This window comes from Epinephelus moara, chromosome 5, assembly GCF_006386435.1.
Source record: "Epinephelus moara isolate mb chromosome 5, YSFRI_EMoa_1.0, whole genome shotgun sequence".
NCBI lineage: Eukaryota > Metazoa > Chordata > Actinopteri > Perciformes > Serranidae > Epinephelus > Epinephelus moara.
Window position 1 is genome coordinate 11,654,053 of NC_065510.1, and position 18,150 is coordinate 11,672,202.

Sequence of the window (18,150 nt, forward strand, 5' to 3'; positions counted from 1 at the left end):
TTTTTTTTTTTTTTTTTACCGATGAATTTCCAGATTGACTGTATGCTAACATTGTTTGTCAAATGGACCGCGGTTCTACTGACATAAACAATATTTTCTCATGTTCCTGCACTGTGTTGTTGGGAATGCGTTATTTGGTACCTTGCTGGTAGGGCTGCTCGATGTATCGCGCACGGCGGAGTTCAGCCCTGATGTACGCACACACACACACACACACACACACACACAGATCAACCTCTCTCGCTCTCCCTCTGCCATTTTCCGCTTGCTGTTTTTGACATCTTCGGCGATTACCTGCCCCTCACGTTATTCGTAGTTCACCTACTTGACTGGCTCGTGGAGTGAATAGAGTAGAGGAGGGGAGGGGGCAGTATTGCGCATGCGCGGCTTCTGGGTGCGTTTGATTTGCAACACAAGACAACGAGAGTTAACTGACAAGAAGCGCATAATCGTTTTATGTCGATTATTTTGTTTTCATGATCGTTGAAAGCCCAAAACATAATCTAGATTAAAATTTGATTAATTTAGCAGCCCTACTTGCTAGCTACAAAATGAAAGTGTCCCTTAGCTTTTCTGTGTAATTTTTTTCCCCTCTGTGACGGCCCCTGGAGTGAAGCGTGCACTCTTCGTTAAAAATGCTAATGGGCTCTATTGTGTATTATTTGCAGCCACCGTACAAAAAACTTAAAAGGCTGTTTTCCCTGAATCATGACTCAGTTACAGTCATTATGTAAAGTGATATCATTTGCTTAATATTTGGACTACAAAACAATACTGATATTAGCGAGTAATGTTCTCTTTCCAACAATGGATAAAACTCAAAACATGTTTCAGGGTCAATGTGACTGAAACTGATAGAGCAGCACCTGTTTCTGCCCTCTGAGGCTTTACTGTAATGATTTGTTCTCAAGCTCAACAAGAAACCTGGCGAGTAAAGACATCATCATTGGTTATAGGAATGATGGCCAAAACTATGAGGTTCTAAAATACTGACGTGTTTGAGAATGAGATTCTGTCTCTGGAGGCTCTGAATATCTGAGGAATCTAAACCATCATGATTCAGTGGAAAAACACTCATTCACAGTGACACATCAGCTGATAACTGTCAGCCTGCTCATTTCCTGTAAAGTGACTGAAGTGATAAGACTTTAACAAATATGTGGGTGATAATAATCTGTGTTGTGTGTGTGTGATATTTCCATGCTTCATCATTTCCCTGCTGTGATTTTTTTTTTTTTAGTCGTTAATAGTTGCTCATGACAAGAGGAATGTCTCAGTCTACAGCTTTACTTTGTCATTTCCCGTTACTTTGATTCCTGCTAAATACGCTAGCTCTTGCCTGTTTACTATATTAAATCATTCCGAACATATTACAGTAAATGCTACAGCAACAGGCAAGCATTACAGTCATCATATCAAAAGCTACACTCAGCTACACAGGGCTATTACCAAGAACCACTGGTCCTTTAAAAACACATGTATTTCTTGAATTGACACACAGCTAGAAGACTATCATGACAGCCTCTATGGTTTCTAGACAGAAACGGTGGACTTTAGAGGCAATAAATATGCTTTCTTGGCGTTGTATAGAGCAGTCGTTAAGGAAGAAATGAGGTGAAAGACTATAAAGGGACATGAAAAAATGAAAAATTATTTAAGAGGAATGGGTAAAAGAAAAAAACGAGCTAGATAAGCAGATAACAAGGTCATGTGGTCTTAACATGGCAAACAGCAGAGCTGCTGTAGCCTCACAGAGATATCAGTAACTGTCCTCCACCTATCTGAAGTTGACCCAAGAGGCCTGTCTTTGATGGTGATGTTTATTTGCCTACAATCTGCTTCCTTCCAGTCTCCTAATCAACTAAACTATTCTAAGCCATGTTTGATCCATGCACCATCAAAATGCCACTGCCGACATTTTGTAATCATTTATTTCACAATACTGTATCTGCACCTTGCAAGTATGGTGAAGTTGTACCTGTGTTAAGGCAACTAAAGTGACTTGGTTAAGGTTAAGGAAAGATCATGGTTAATGTTGAATATTAAAGAAACCTGATGCTGACTGCTTGTGAGATACGGGGGATAAACCCTGGCCTTCAGTGCGTACCTGTCCACCACCATCAAACCTTTTGTTTTTGTTGTGCTATAATATTACTACACTTACTGAAAGTTGCCATTGGTGATAAAGACGTCTGGTTAATATAGTAAAATACAAGCTCTTATATTTAAACTGGAGTAAGTAGCCATAGTGGCACTGTGAAGCTGTGCTCAGGCACAGTGGTGCTGTGAGCTAAATACTCTCAGTCAGCATGCTAACATGCTCACGATGTCAACATGCTGTTTAGTAGGTATAATTTGTGCATTCCTATACTACCATACTATTTAGTATGCCAGAAAAAGATTTAGTTTGTCTCAATACATAGCATGTCAAATGCAGTATGCCAAAAAATACCAGGATGCACCACTGCATCTGGTCACAGTTTGCAGAATACAAGCCAACATGCTTGCCTATCTATTTTGACCCAGAATTCTCTGCACAGTGGAAGACTTCTCATCGGCTAAGCTGCACACACATGACAGCTCATAGACACCTGACAGAAGCCGCAATGGCAGATGAAAAGCATGAATAACAGGAACAGAAATTGCTTAAGTGAACAAAATAAACAACAACAAAAGGACAGACATATGAAAATAGCAATGACAGAGACTGCATATGTAATTTTACTGTCATGAACATACTGCATGTTAGAATCTACAATGTATAGAGTTATTACTGAAACTACATACAATGCAAAGTAACAACAGAAGAGCTCTCCGGGTTGATCTGTGTCTCTGGTGAGCATGGTAAAAGACGTTTTGTTAGGTCTCCAAGGTAACATGAAGCGATAACGTTAAGATCTGCTGTGTTCCAAATCACATACTGTATTTTTAGTTCAGATTTTGCGCTACAGAATATAATGGATATATGAGCAGGAAAGTCAAAGTGCAATGTCATGGTGAGGTAGTATGTCCCAATTGTTTTCATACTGCAATAGTAATTACTTTGTACAGATACTTGCAGTACTTTGGGATGCAGGCTATGTTAACCATGTTCATGATCATACTTAGCATGTTGCCCTTCAAAGGGAAGTGGTCGAGAAAATGACACATTTTAGTTTTAGCTGTTGGTACAATAGGTGAGAAAAAGTACAACCATAATATTTTCCTTTGGCTCTGCTGCAAAATATTTAATAATAATGTCAGAAGCTGTATAAATATAGCAGTAGAGTGCCTGCAACTGCATGTAAGCATTCCTCATTCCAAAATGACATAAGGCTGTAGAAATCCCAGAGATATTTCATCAAAGATAATCCTCTGATACTTCCCTCTCTCTCATGACCGTCCGATTGAAGCTGACCCAAGAAATCTTTCTTTGATCAAGGTATTTATTTGTCTACAATCCCTCAAATGGCTTATCGCGGGCAGTGTGTTAAGAGATTTAACATTCACACGCATAAAGATCTGAGGAATCCCATGTCTTGAACCAGTTAATTGCCCAGGTTCTAATCCTGGCAGCTCCTGAAGATCACATACAAAGAAATGATGATTTTTTTTCCTGCTGGGTTGATACTAGTTTTGGTGTTACAGTTAGACTTTGCTCTAAACATTTTGAAGATCATGTAAAATTAATCTTTCAGATGAGATTAGACAGGATTTATTGGAGAAATTTGTAGGAATTGGACGTTTGCTGTCACAGTTATTATGGAAGTCACCCAAGCTGAAAATCAGGGTTTGGCTACCATCTCTGGTTAAAAGTTTCAAGCCTGTTTCATCTCTGTCCACATTTAACATCCTATCTAGTCTCACAAAAATACAGTAAATGACCCCTACCTCTTAACACCACAGAAACCCAGTGGAAAGTCAAATATTATCCTTTGTCGTGGTGGACAGATAGATTCCCTAACTAACACTAACATCACGCAGTTGGCGGTGGTTAATGTTACGACCCCATAGGTAGAATAAAGAGCAAGAAAGTCCACAAGTGAGAAGGTAAGGGTGGTGGATGGGTCAACAAACATCGGACTTTTACGCAGGAGACTGCTGTTCTTGTCCTGTGTGAAAGTAAAAGTCAACATGGGCTTCTTTTGACTTTACCTACATCCTTTTTACAGTGACATCATGTCATGTGACATACTTACATCTCTTTCCGATGTATTTATGCCTCATACATAACAAGTGTAGTTCGGTCAGGACCAGTTTTGTCAAAGAAAATTTTATTTCCATTTGCAGTATTATATTTGGCGGCATGGATCTGTTCTGGGGCCTCTCTGCCTTTTCTAGGCCTATGTAGAAAGCCTTTCCCAAGCACCTACATGAAAAGCCTAAAGCCTGATTTATGGTCCTGCGTTAAATCAACGACGTCGCCACGTCGTAGGGTACGTGGCTACGCAGAAGGCTCGCCGTAGCCCCCGGCGTAGCCTGACGTGCACCTCCCCAAAAATGTAACTACACATCGAGGCGACGCAGACCCAGCGCAGACCGAGAGGGCTGTGATTGGTTTGCTTGGTAGCAACGCATTTCCGGTTCCATATTTCCAGATTGCGCCATCCCCGCCATCTTTAAACATCTTCTGTTGCGATGTAGATGTTGCAGTATTAAGGCCCATTTATGCTCAACGTTCAATACGGATACGGATACGGACGGAGCCGTCTGTCCGTGCTCCGCGTTCATTTCTCTGTGACCGGAAAAGCCGGAAGCTAAACAAAGAATCAACTAGAGACGACGATAACCATTCAGGAAAGGAACGCAGCCTCCTACCGCTCTGGCGGTGAATTGCACCGCGACGAAATGGAGTGACGGAGAAGTTCGAAAGGTTCACGACGGCGTCATGGCAACGACGTAGGTACGTTGTAGGTACGCCGCAGGACCATAAATCAGGCTTAAGGCAGAGAGAGCACACCTCTATGCCCTTCCACATGCAAATGAGGAAAGTCTGAGGCTGAGAGAGCACACCTCTCCGCCCTTCCATGCACCTTCATGGACAGCCTAAGGCAGGGAGAGCGCCATGTCATGTAGTGTTAAGAGGTCATTTAAAAAAAAAACAAATCATTGAAAGATAACTAATCCTGAAGGGGTAGATGAAGGGTGTGAAGTCAAACATAACAGTAATACATGACAACAGACGACAAAAAAGTGACATTTGGGCATTATAACAGAAATCAGTACCAAAGGGAAATATGAGTAAGAAAAGAAAAAGACTTCAAAACTTGCATGGGGATCCCTCTGGAGTGCTGCCCATCTGTTGAAAAAATATCAGACTTGTTTTGAATTGATACACTCCTCACTTTCACTCATTTTAGATTGGTCGTCTGCCATTTGGCACTGGTGTTCATTGGCAGCAGTGACCTACAGTTTTACACGGAGGATTGACGAGAGCTGGGGGGATTCAGTCGTTTTGAGCAATGATCCAAAATAGACAATCAAAGCAGAATGAAGACTCATTTGCAGCTTGAGTACAATGGGAATTAAACTGGTTAATGGCTAATTATGCTCATGTTGGCTAATTGGGCCAATGAAGGGTGTTAATTCTCTGTGGGAATGGCAGTAAGAGAGTCTTTACTTTACATGGAGGCATTTGATTGTGTTCTTATTCAAACACATTTAATGGAGCTACAAATTGGTTGTAACTAATAAAAACTGCTGTTTTTATTCAAACGTGAGACAAAACATGAGCATTTTTGTCTTTGTTCACTTTCGAACTGCATGGATGCCAGTTGTAATCCCAGTGGGACCACGAATCTTCCCTGGAGAGGTCAGTGTTTACAGTAGTAGTTTGGGTCTGAAGAGGGCATCTCCAAGAACTTAATGTAGAAGACTGCATTACCAATACCAGGCATCTCCCAGTGTGACACACCTGTGTAGTAATGATGCTGTTTAATCAGCATCTCGCAATGCCATACATGTCACATGGATGGATTATCTTGGAAGAGGAGAAGTGCTCACTGACATGGATTTTAAATTTGTGACCAAAATGTGAGATAAATAAGTCTTTAGTGTGCTTAGAGTTTTAACTTAAACCTGTGAAAAATGGGCTTAACAAGCAACAACGTCTCAGGTGTCTTTTTTAAATCTTTATCTCTGTCTCTTTCTCTGTTGAAGGTGTCCAATAGCCAACAGGACGTGTCCTCTGGGTCAGTCTTGGAGCAACAGGCAGTGTCGGTGTGTCAGCATGACTGCCAATGTGCACCACAACCCACCTCCTCCACCACTGCCCCCTCCGAGGCCCTCCCAACAGCACCTTGGTGAGTGTTTGCACACAAGCAGACTTTTAATGAATCTCTTGTCATTTTTTTCCAAAAACATTGAAGAGGAAATTGTGTTTGCTTATTTTTCCTGTAGTCGCCCAGAGAAAATGACAGAAGCTAAGGAAGACCAACAATTACCGCTGTTGATAAGAATACAGTAGGTCTAATAGCAGGGAAATTACCCTTCGCTGCCAACAAAGCTCAGATTGGAGTATTAAGCAGAGTAGAGGGCAAAGCTAATGGTAGCTGTGTGTGTGGTCATGTGAATGTATGCATTTTGGAAAACCTAAATAAATGTATTTAATGATGTAGACAGGAAATCAGCTTTTAATGTGGAAACACTACGATGACGTCAGCTGCTGTTTACACGAGCTGCATACCTTAAATTCACCTCTCTCAGCTCGATGTACTACAACTAATGGGAGCTCTCTGGTGGGAATTCTTTTGAAACAATGTATAGATGAAAGAACCGAACGTAAAGGTGGCCACAGATGGTGGCCACGTCTGTAGAGCCAATCATCATTGCAGTGCTAATCGACCATATCTATACATGCTGTAAAACATATTTTCAGTAAGCAAGTAGCATTTCTCCAACCTGAGTGAAAGTAGAGAAAGGAAAAGGTCACTGGGTGTAGCATTGCTGTCCATTCTAAAGAAGTGAGCGTTTCAGCCTGGGAGCTTACACACTTCAGTAGTTGCAAGGTAAATTGTCATTGAGATAAACAAACTTTTGGATACAGCATTGGACACTGTGTGTCATGTAATGAGAAACAACCAAGCACAGCTACTAGATATCTTTCCTTCCATCCATTCATCCACTTTCAACCACTTATCCAAAGCTAGGTCACAGGGGCAGCAGGCCGAGCAAAGTACTCCAGACGTCTCTCTCCCCAGCAAAATTTTCCAGCTCCTTCTGCAGGACCCTGAGGCAATCCAAGGCCAGACAAGATATAAATCCCTCCAGCATTTTTTGGGTCTGCCCCGGGGCCTCCTACCAGTAGGACGTGGACACCTCTTACAGGAGGCACCCAGGAGGCATCCTGATCAGATTCCTGAGCCCCCTCAACTGACCTCTTTCATTGCAAAGGAGCAGCGGCTCTGCTCCGAGCTCCCTCCAGATGTCCAAGCTCTCTCTCTAAGGCTGAGCTCGCCGAACGCTTTCTTTCGGTCACTACCCAGAGCTCATGACCGTAGGGTGAAGGTTGGGAGGAAGTTGATCAACTAACTGTAGGGCTACCCAGAGCTTTACATCTGTCCCACTGACAACGTTTTAGGCCTAATGAATACTCTGAGATGGCACAGCATTGACAGCAGAACTATAGACCCTTCAGTCTGGCTGGTTTATCAGCTGATAGAAGTTTATTGCAGATCTGTATCGTCTATGTCCGCTGATAAGTAACAAGAAATTGCAGTACAGAAATGCTAAACTAAGTTTAAGGTGAATGAGGGCTGCGTCCTGAAAGCTGAAGATTTGAATCATCAGTCGGAAACCCCTCAGTCAAATGAGATTCTTCAAGTCAAGCGTCAAGTGTGCTTCTGGGGACGTTTCAATCCTCAGTTTCATTGTGCTCTCCAGAACAGGCAGCTGCAGACCCAGGGTGACTCTGAGTGAGATGAAAGCAGCTGCCCGGAGGAAGAGAGGCTTTGCCCAGTCAGGATCAGAGATGATGTTATCTTCTGCCCTCTGCTTAGAAGTGGTTAATTTACAGCTCGTAGTAATTAAGTATGACACAGTCTCTGGCTTTTGTTTGATATCAAGTGTTGGCAAAAAATGTTGTTGCACATTTCCAATCTATCGTTAGTATAGTTAGCACAGATTGGCTCAGAGGGCTAAATTGGCTTGTTTACTAGATGACATGCACACTGCTGTCACCCTGAAAGTCCCACTGAACCCTGTTCAAACTCTCAAACTATATGGAAAAAAGTAACAAATGATGAAATGTTTTGTTTTGTAAATTAATTTGATCCTCACATGGGGATGCATACCACCTCGTGAACATGTGGCATTAATTAAAATAAGCAAAATACAACAAGTTTGTGCGGTTAAGAGAGTTTATTGAGTCCAAAAATCAAACCTCAGAGAAAGAAGTCAGAGGTTTTGGGTCAGATAACAGTAATGTTCTAAAGCCAGAAAAATGCAATACTGCAGATCAACCTTTAGATTACAGCACAGTACAAGTAAATACAGTAGCTGCCAATAGATGCAACTGATCAGTGTGGCCCATTGCTGCATGATGCCGTGTCCCCAAGGCCTGCAGTGAGCACACACATACCAAACACTGAAGCAAACACACACTGTTAGCAGAGCCATCCTTCTCTGTGTTAGTCTTTGTGACAGGAGAATGTTCATGTGTTCACTGAGGAGTATTTATGACTGCAGTGTGTTTGTCGAGAGTCTGTATGTGTGTGTGTGCGTGTTTGCAAGTTCCTATGTGTTTGTGTGTGTTTGGCTATGATAAAACTCTGGACTCTGTGTAAACAAACGCGAAAGAGCAGAATGCGGAGACCCCAGAGTAGCAGATTCCTCAGCTACTCACGAATCACAGGCCAAAACAAATTATCTGTGAAAAGATAACAGGACACAGAACATTTAGTGCGAAGATTAGCTCTAGCTCAAGCTTTACCTATACAGCACATGGCGACTACTTCTCTCCCTCTAACTTTATTTTAAAGGTTGAGACTGAAAAAAAAAATCTGCAAAAATGCCCTCTTGGATGCCCCTGTGGTAAATAAAACATGATAAACACACCATTCCAACAAACTGAGGAAACTGGCAATGTCTCTCTCCCTCTGGCTGAATGGTATCATTTTCTGTGTTTTGATGGTTTTACCCGGAGGAATTCCAGTGTGCCGATGATGTTTGTTGATCCTGAATAATGTAATTTTGGGCAAGTAATTCAAGGGTATGAATTATTAAGAAGTCATTTCAGGGCAAAAATGATTTATTTAAGGGAGCTATTTAAAAGTGTTTAGGAGACTGAGACTTCTTGGTACATGATACTGTCTAGTGATGATTTCAGCATAGTCGCCGAAAGAAAATGCTGGCATTGTATTTTTCTGCAAAACACAAGTAAGTTACATTCGTACAATTCACATCAACCTTTGTAACCATCGGGAGGTGGAGGGGAATGTAATGGACTGCAAATGCTAAATGGTCTGCACTTGTATAGTGCCTTTCTAGTCTTCCAACCATGCCAAGTGCTTACATGTCACATTCACACACTGGTGAGCTAGGCTACCATACATGGTGCGACTTGCTACGCAGTAACCATTCACACACTGATGGATCAGCCATCAGGAGCAATTTGGAGTTCAGTATCCTACCCAAGGATAGTTTGACATGTGGACTGGAGGAGCCGGGGATCAAACCCCTCTACCTCTGAGCCACAGCTGAGATGGTTGGTCAGACATGGAAGGTGTGTCACTTGGTGAGATACCTGCCAAGCTGCAGACTAGGGGTCGACAGATAATTGGCCTGGCCGATTATCGGGGCCGATATTATGAATTTTTAGGGTTATCGGTATTGGTGATTTTTTCCACCAATATGCCCATATACAGTTTTGTTTTCTTTAGCTGCGTTGTTTTGCCCTGGCGTGCTTCTCACTGTCTGTACGTACCACTCTAGGCTCTTAAAAGCAAACTGAAGACCTACCTTTTTAGCCTGGCTTTTAATTGAGCTCTCCTTAATTTTATTTATTTTTTAATTTTGTATTTATGATTATTGTGTATTTATTTATTTTAATCTTTTTTATGTAGCTGGCATATTCTTCAACTTTGTTTTTTATTTATTTTTAACATATTTATTTTCCTATTTATTGAAAGATCTAGAATTTTGTTCTTTATTCTGAGTTTTTATCCTGCCTCTGGTGTTTCTTTGTCAGTGTTTAGTTTTTTAATTCTATGTCAACTATGATTTTTACAGCAGACATATATCAGTTGATATCGGCTATCGGTATCTCTGTTTCATAATAATCGGTATCGGCATCGGCTCTGAAAAAACCATATCGGTTGATCCCTACTGCAGACCACTACAAACTACTGTTGGAGACCAGCAAACAAGAACACGAGCAAGTCATTACTGTGTTCACAGGGATTTTTTAGGTACTAAACGTGGGTGGTTTTTATAGACCCTCACTGTTTTCCAAGCAGTTTTTTAGGCACGAAAAGCTGTTGTGTTTAACAGAGACACGGCTGCTTTGTCTGCCAAAATAGTAGCACAAAAAGTGGTTGTTTTTTACCAACAGTGCTGCAAATGTAACGTATCAGCGGTTTGCAGAAACATACAATGCAAACATTTTTTCTGGCGATTGGGTTAAAGATTTCATTCTCAGTTGGAAAACAGTCGTCCTCGGGGGAAAATATAGTTCCATTGAAGCTCATTACATTGATTTAGGTTGTTAGTCTGTGTCAGCACATGCTGCTATGCTGGAGTAGACACAGCTTGCATTTTGTCAGCCATAAACTTTGTGTCTTTGTTATCTGTGTTTGTTCATCTGTAGACACACACACAGAGTATGTGTGTATGGAACAGTCTCAACATCCATTTGCCAGACCTTCTGTTGCTCTCTCTCCATCTCTCACTGTGTTTTTCAGCTAAAAGATGATTTACCAGAATTGAAAGAGAACCATCTGTGTTGTCCCTGTGGACAGAGAGAACATCGCTAGTTCATTTCAGGAATGTCTCAATTACATAGTTTATCAGTGTCATCAAACAACTGTCACACACAGATTTTACATGTGGTTGCGTTTTCAATAACCAGCATTTACAAAAGTGTTTTGCAGAAGGTGTCATTTGAGTTCTTCAAATTTACAGAAACCATGTGTGTAATCTTTACGTTTCAATTAACAATTGTATATTCATATTAGCTTCATAATATTTACTATATATATATACTGCTACTTTAAACATTGATACAACCCAGCTAATATATTTAAAGACTGTACATCAGTACACTCTCTGTCTTTAGTCATTTAAGACAAACTCTTAGCATCTCCCTCTTCTTTTATCTCCACAGACATATTCTCAGCAGATGTGTGTGGCCCAGATAAGGAACTGGACGTGGAAACCTGTCAGTGTGTGTGTCGGCGCGGGGATCAAACTCAAGACTGCGGCCCTAACCGGCACCTCGACCGCAACACCTGCCAGTGTGTTTGCAACCACTTGCCTTCTCCCTCCTGTCCACAGAACTACATCTTCAATAAGGAGACCTGTCAGTGCACATGTAGCAAGACATGTCCGCGGCACCAGCCCCTCAATAAAACAAAGTGTTCCTGCGAATGTAACGAGTCACCCAACAAGTGTTTCCTAAAAGGAAGGAGGTTTCACCAAGCCACATGCAGGTGAGGAGGGATATGAGGGGTTCACTTTCATCTGCTGCCACTTTTGGGGAAAAGTCATTTGTCTTAAGCTTGGATGGATGTGTGAAAGCGTAGCACACACTGAATCAGTTTCTATTGCAGTTTGTTGCACCCATGTTTTGTTGATAAACCAACTCTTCCACGTCCCCCAATATTTAATTTTTTTTTTTTTAGAATTTTTGCCCTCTCCTCTCGTCATTTTTTAACGTTAAAATTGGAAATGCACATAAAAAGAGGTGGATAGAAACACACCTTATGGTAACAGTCTCGTCGCCAAGTTTCCACCTACAATTGTGTAAAACTTAAGTCAGTAATTTGATTATACTTATTAACGCCTTAAAGAAATGTTCTCAAAAATGAAAAGAAAAGTAAGCCAGTATAGATAAGTACAATTCTGAGCCAGTGTTTGTTTTTCTCTGCTGTTTATATTGTTGCTGGGGATGGTACATCCCAACTGAAGAGAGAAGTGAAGGGTAATGCATTCATCCATCCATTTGTCCATCCATCCATCTACCCACTCATCCATCTATATATAGTCCATCCATACATCCATCTATTCCATTCTAATGCTTCGGAAACAGGCAAGAGGAAGGGTTATTATCCTTGTAAGAACTACGGCAGGGTATCAGTACTCAATATCATTAGGGCATGGACTGAAATAACCCAATACCAAGTGGTATTGAAACTTTTCTAGCTAAATGATGCCTGCATTTGATCCTTTTTCTTCCCATATCTAGAAAAAACTCTTTCTGTGGATTTGTTCACAGCCAATCACCACAAGTTGATTTATTGTGATGTATGATTAGCCCATAACTGCAGGAGCTGAAACCCATAGACTGCGGTGTGGTGAAGTCGAGTGCAGTATATTTTATGGAGTTGGCAGTTCAGTGGAGAGGCACCAAAACATTCAAGAGTATGACTACTATACACCTATAGTAGATACAAAGGTATCAATTGAAGTACTCTATTGGTATTGTTATCACTTTAAGGGTACTGGTATTGGATTTCTTTTAAAAGATACCAAGTCCTAGTAAAATTACTATTACTCATTTGATTTTAAATCTATATTAGCCATGTTTCCATCAACCTGTTTAGATGCGCATCTAGAAGTATCGCATCGGAAAATTATGATGGAAACGCCAAAATTCAAATTAAAATCCCCTGATTCACACAAACTAAAATACGCTCGCTTTAGCCGGGTTTTGGTTGATTCGAAAAGAAGTTGATTCGCAAAACAGGGGATGGAAACAGTTATGTTCGAATTAAGTCTGACGTAGCGCAGCTCTCTCCATGGTGATATCCACACTCCGGGTCGGGAAGGCGGTAATGCATTTACAAGCTGGTTGCCAACCGCCAGGAAACGTAGAAGAAGAAGAATGCCAGACTTGTTTTGTTTCTGGTTCTGCGGAAAACTCGTGCGACTTCGTAGTTTTCACCAAAATCCGTACATTTAATGGAAACACACAGGATTCGTATTTCTTTTAATGCACATTTCCCAATGATTCAAATCACTTTTGGATGGAAACATAGCTATTGACAGCCAAAATCAATTACTATTTTTCATTGGAAACTAGAGTATATACTGTATTGCCCTGGATAGGGATAAAAATGCAATTACTAGATATGGACCACAAGACTCATTTCATGGTCATTTCATCTACAGAGAACCAATTGCAATGTGTTATGTGAAGCCAAGAGTGTAACCATAGAATTATCAGCTCAGTTATGCTCCACAAAGTTTAATGAATGACGTAATTAGCATAAATGATTTCTATATCACTGTGATCATGGCGCGGCATTTGGCAGCTAAGGTTCTTGTTTTCAGTATTTCAGTGGTTCACTGGTTGCATCATCCTATAGTGAAGTCAACCCCTGCTCAAACACACAAACACACACACATATTGGCAGCGTTAGTGGCTTTGTTCAGCCAGAGAAAACCGCTGGTCCGGCAGTGGTAGGTGGTTATTGCAGTAAACCCAGTGTGTAATACAAGACCTCAGTGCACTAATGACTTCTCCTAGCTGTCACTTAACCATTTCCTTTCCCCGCACAGAAGGAAACACACACACATACACACACATCCATCCATCCCGTCCAATCTTGACCCTTTGTGACCTTGTTTGAGAGTGATTTATGAGTATAACGTAACGGTAGGAATCTAGTGTCTGGGATCTGGCTCTGGTGCGTATGTGGCTGTGAGTGTGTGTTTGAAAGAGAGCGTGTGTGTGTCTATTTGAACTCCTCTGTGTATTTCATCATGGGCCCACAGATCTCTTTAAGTAACCATGACTAAATATTCTGTGACACCCCGTGCTGCCCGAGAAGCAGTGGCAATTACACGCCAGTCCCAGAATCTTTGTCGTGTTGATGAAGTGAGTAAGTACTACGTAAAACAGAAATCCATCCCTCCATTGCTTCATGTTTTCTTTGGATTCCACGGATCTGCTCCTTCTGTAATCATTTAATGGTAGACCTTGACTCTGGGTTGGGGTTAACCAGATATAAAGGCCAGTACTAATGTTTTTGTGCTTCAGGCTGTTGCTTTGTTGCCAAAATTGACTTCCATGACATTTACTTGACAAATTCCATGTCCAGAAAATCCAAGTGGTCACAGATACTTGAATTAATTTTATTTTTATTGGGTTAAAAGTCCTCTAAAAATGGATTTAGACCAAACTGCCTCATGATGCCAGAAGAATAATAACTGCATCACAGGTGAAACTGTAAAATAGTCTGAAATACTGCTCTGGTGGTTCAAGCATGGGCTGTATATCACAGGAGCTCTGAAGGCTTTAGTTTTTACTGTTATGAAATCTAAATCCTAGTTTTAACCTTTGACCTTTAGAACACACAGGAAAGTAGTTAGTGTTTGTCTTTGTAAGACAGATGTGGTTCTCAATCATTTACAGCCGTGCTTAGCTGTAGTGAAAACCTACAGACTTCTGGGAAACAGAGGATCATGGACGTAGACAATAAGGCGATGTTCACACTACAAGCAAATACGGCCAGCATCTGATTTTCTTGCTCTCAAGGGACACAGATCTGATTTTTTTCAGAATAATGTGGACACAAATCCACTTTTTATCCTTATCAGATCAAGGCAACTTTATATGTGGGTCTTGCTCTGATCCATATCCGATCACTGGCTATGCAGCCACTGTGAGAACAGTAGTATCAGAATTCCCGAACGCTTTTCAACGTCATCCATGGTATTTCTACGTCATGCTTCACTGCGCAGGAGCAGATCACTCATCATACAGTGTCGGAGCGGTCTGTTGAAACTACAGAAGGCTGCCCCAGTCGGCAGCCAATAGAGCCTGACTGCCAGACACTTTGTGACAGGACCAGCTCGCCTACATGCCGTGACAGCATTGTCACAAGGCGCCGACAGAAATATTGGAATGTAGCCCTGGACATCCTAAGTTCTTGGAAGAACTTGTCCTCCTTGAAACCCTCCACATAGCTGCCCCACCACTCCTGACTACAGCAATTGCTGCACAACAATTGCACAATTGCTCGACAGCCTGAAAACAAACGCCCATTGCTCCGAAGGGCCATTTCTCTGAAAATATACTACACACTCTCCCAGACAGAAATATGTGGCTGATTACATTGCAGAATGATGACATCAGACCTTCCTACTATTGCAACCATTTGGGAGATGAAGCTTGCATCACTATGTCATTCATGTTTTTCACAAATATGACAATTTGGATGTTTTTGCAGCGCACATGTGTATGATGTTATTGTTTTGCATGCGAGTCATTTCAGGGCAGACATCTGTTCACTCTGATGTCAGATATGGCTCACATTAGCACATTCATGCCCCCAGGGGGAGGCAGCCTTTACATTTTCTTTATTCCTTCAGCACCATGTATTACACTTTTCCCCACTTGTGGCAAAAATAACTCACTCAAGGATGTCATAATTTGAGTTGTTCTGGGCATTCCAACTGCTTTCTATGTCCAACTCTGTAAAAGAGTGCCTTTAAAATGTTCCAGTGTTTACTATATTGCTAAAAACTGCAGGCCTACCAATTGTATAAATTTACTTGACTTACCAGAAAACCCAACCTGGGCAGGAACAAAACTGGCTGATACACAGTTTGTGTATTCAGAAGTACATTTGTTTGATCTTCTGTTGCACTCAAAGTTAGACCCAAACCTGCCAAACAAATACATTTTAACAGTTTCTTACTTACCTATCCTGACCCACTGTAGACATTTTGCTTCTATGTTATTCGTTTTAAAGCTAATTCTTTTTTTCTTTTTCATTGCAGTTGTCTCAGGCCTCCCTGTGAGGTGAGGAGGCGAAGGTGTGAGCCAGGTTTCTCCTTCAGCGAGGAAGTGTGTCGCTGTGTACCGTCCCACTGGAGACGTCTGGACTAACCGCCGGCTAATAACACACTAACTAGGTGCTGACGAGCAGATAACAAACTTAACAAGTAGAATTAATCACCCATCCTGCTGCTGGTCATGAGTATCCCCATCAGCTGTGATGGCAGCTAAGTGTGCGGACCCTGATGAACGTGGGGAAACCTTAGTGACTGGAGTGCAGATTTGGGAAGCTCTGGTGATTTGAAGGTGGGAAATGCACTGACTTGGCTATGAGGTCGATTTAATGGGAGTGCGGCTGATCGGAGCCCAGAAGAGGAAGGACGGACTGAAGGAAAAAGAGTCAAAACTCGACACTTGTTTTAAAATACTGTCTAAATATTTTTTTTATATATTTGGGGGGTTTTGTATTAATTATGTCTCTGTATTCTTATGTCAGATATTGATTATATAATTTATTAAATGTTATTTTTCAACCTCTGTTCATTGCAATTTCAATCTTTTCCATGAAAATACACTGTGATCAATATTTTTGTATCATGTATAGTATATGTGTAAAATAAAGTATACTGAATGTTGTATATTGTAAACATAGTGTGTCTGCTCTGGTGTGTATTTTACTGACGTTATTCTGCTTTTAATCAAATGCAGCATCAGAAAAACACACCTAGAGGTTGTCAAAACCTGAGTGGGAAAATCAGGGCTGTAAAGTAAAAGCCAAAGGTAAAATCTGCATTGCATATAGTGTAAAGGCTTTATTTGGAACTACCCAGGTTCTCCTTCTATTGATTTTACTTTATTCATATTATTAAACTGACAGGGGCAGCACGGTGGTGTGGTGGATAGCACTGTCACCTCACAGCAAGAGGGTTCCTGGTTCGATCCCAGGTTTGGGAGCCCCTCTGTGCAGAGTTGTTCTCCCCGTGTCAGCGTGGGTAGTCCAGCTTCCTCCCACAGTCCAAAGACATGCAGGTTAATTGGTGACTTTAAATTGTCTGTGAGTGTGAATGGTTTTCTGTGTCTACATGTCAGTCCTGTGATAGTCCGGCGACCTGTCCAGGGTGTACCCCGCCTTTTGCCCAATGTCAGCTGGGATAGGCTTCAGCCCCCCCACGACCCTCAAGAGGATAAGCGGTTAGAAAATGGATGGATGGATGGATGGATGGATTAAGCTGACAGTCAAACCCAGACAACCTTTAGAGTTTTTATATTTGAGAGCTTAAAACCGAAAATATAAAAGAGCACTTAAATTGACGTGACATGAGCGTACCATTTAAGCTGATTTGAGGTTTGTGTAAGTTCCTTACCGCTCCTACAGAATCATCTTCTGTCCAATTTTTATTGGCAAATATTATTTAAAAAAAACCCACCATGGTTACATTTTAGGCTCCGTGTACCTCCAGAAAATCAAAAGCCTCATTCCCACTGCATGGTACGGTTCTACTCGACTCACTTTTGGTAAGATAAGATAAGGTAAATGGGACACCAAGCAACAGATAGTTCCACTGAACAACTTTAGGCAGGCAAGTCATTGGGGCCCATTGATTTTCTTTTGCAAACTTTGCTAAAGACAGCCTGCATCTGCTGTGGTGAAATTAAAAGGTCACATTCTCTAGTAGGAATCTCATCCTGATCCTCAAATCTGAGGAAGAAGTCATTTAACTCATGTTTTTAAGTTATGCAACAGGTACTTTTCCCAATTTCATTTTTTTTACTGCGGATAGAAACCCCAAATGTAGGCAGGATTCTTAACTGATCGTCATTGCGACGAGGCATCATCAACAACACAATCCTGGAACCTTCAGCTATTGTCTTAAGATGATAAAGCCTCTTGGGGCACTGGCCAGTATTTTGGGAGCGTAGCCAGCAGATATCCAGACCAACACTTCTGCTCAATGTTACAGCTTCAGTAGCAACTTGAGACAGGTCTAGACAACATTTCTAAATTGAAACCTGTGACTGACTTGTAGGGAGGACATATTCAAGAATACTCCACTGCACTGGAATGTGTTGAGCATTACTGTAATGGAAAGAAAATGGTGTTTGCAGGGTTAAAATATTGTATTCAAATATAATACAAATAAACTCAACATATTCAAAAGTTACAAAAATTAATACAAAAAAAAAAAACTGCAGAAGATCCACATTCTGAGGACCCTGGAAGGTTAAGACTT

At 41.3% G+C, this 18,150-nt stretch overlaps 1 protein-coding gene across 1 annotated transcript in view; it reads left to right on the forward strand.

The window, feature by feature from the left end:
• The window catches only part of vegfc (vascular endothelial growth factor c), a 70,517-nt gene extending 53,962 nt beyond the window's left edge, over positions 1-16,555 (forward strand). The window contains exons 5-7 of the mRNA XM_050045474.1: positions 6,139-6,281; positions 11,300-11,624; positions 15,922-16,555. Coding sequence (XP_049901431.1) covers positions 6,139-6,281; positions 11,300-11,624; positions 15,922-16,030 — 577 coding nt within the window. The 3' untranslated portion in view covers positions 16,031-16,555. The remainder of the gene's footprint in view (positions 1-6,138; positions 6,282-11,299; positions 11,625-15,921) is intronic.
• The last annotated feature ends 1,595 nt before the right edge of the window (positions 16,556-18,150 follow it).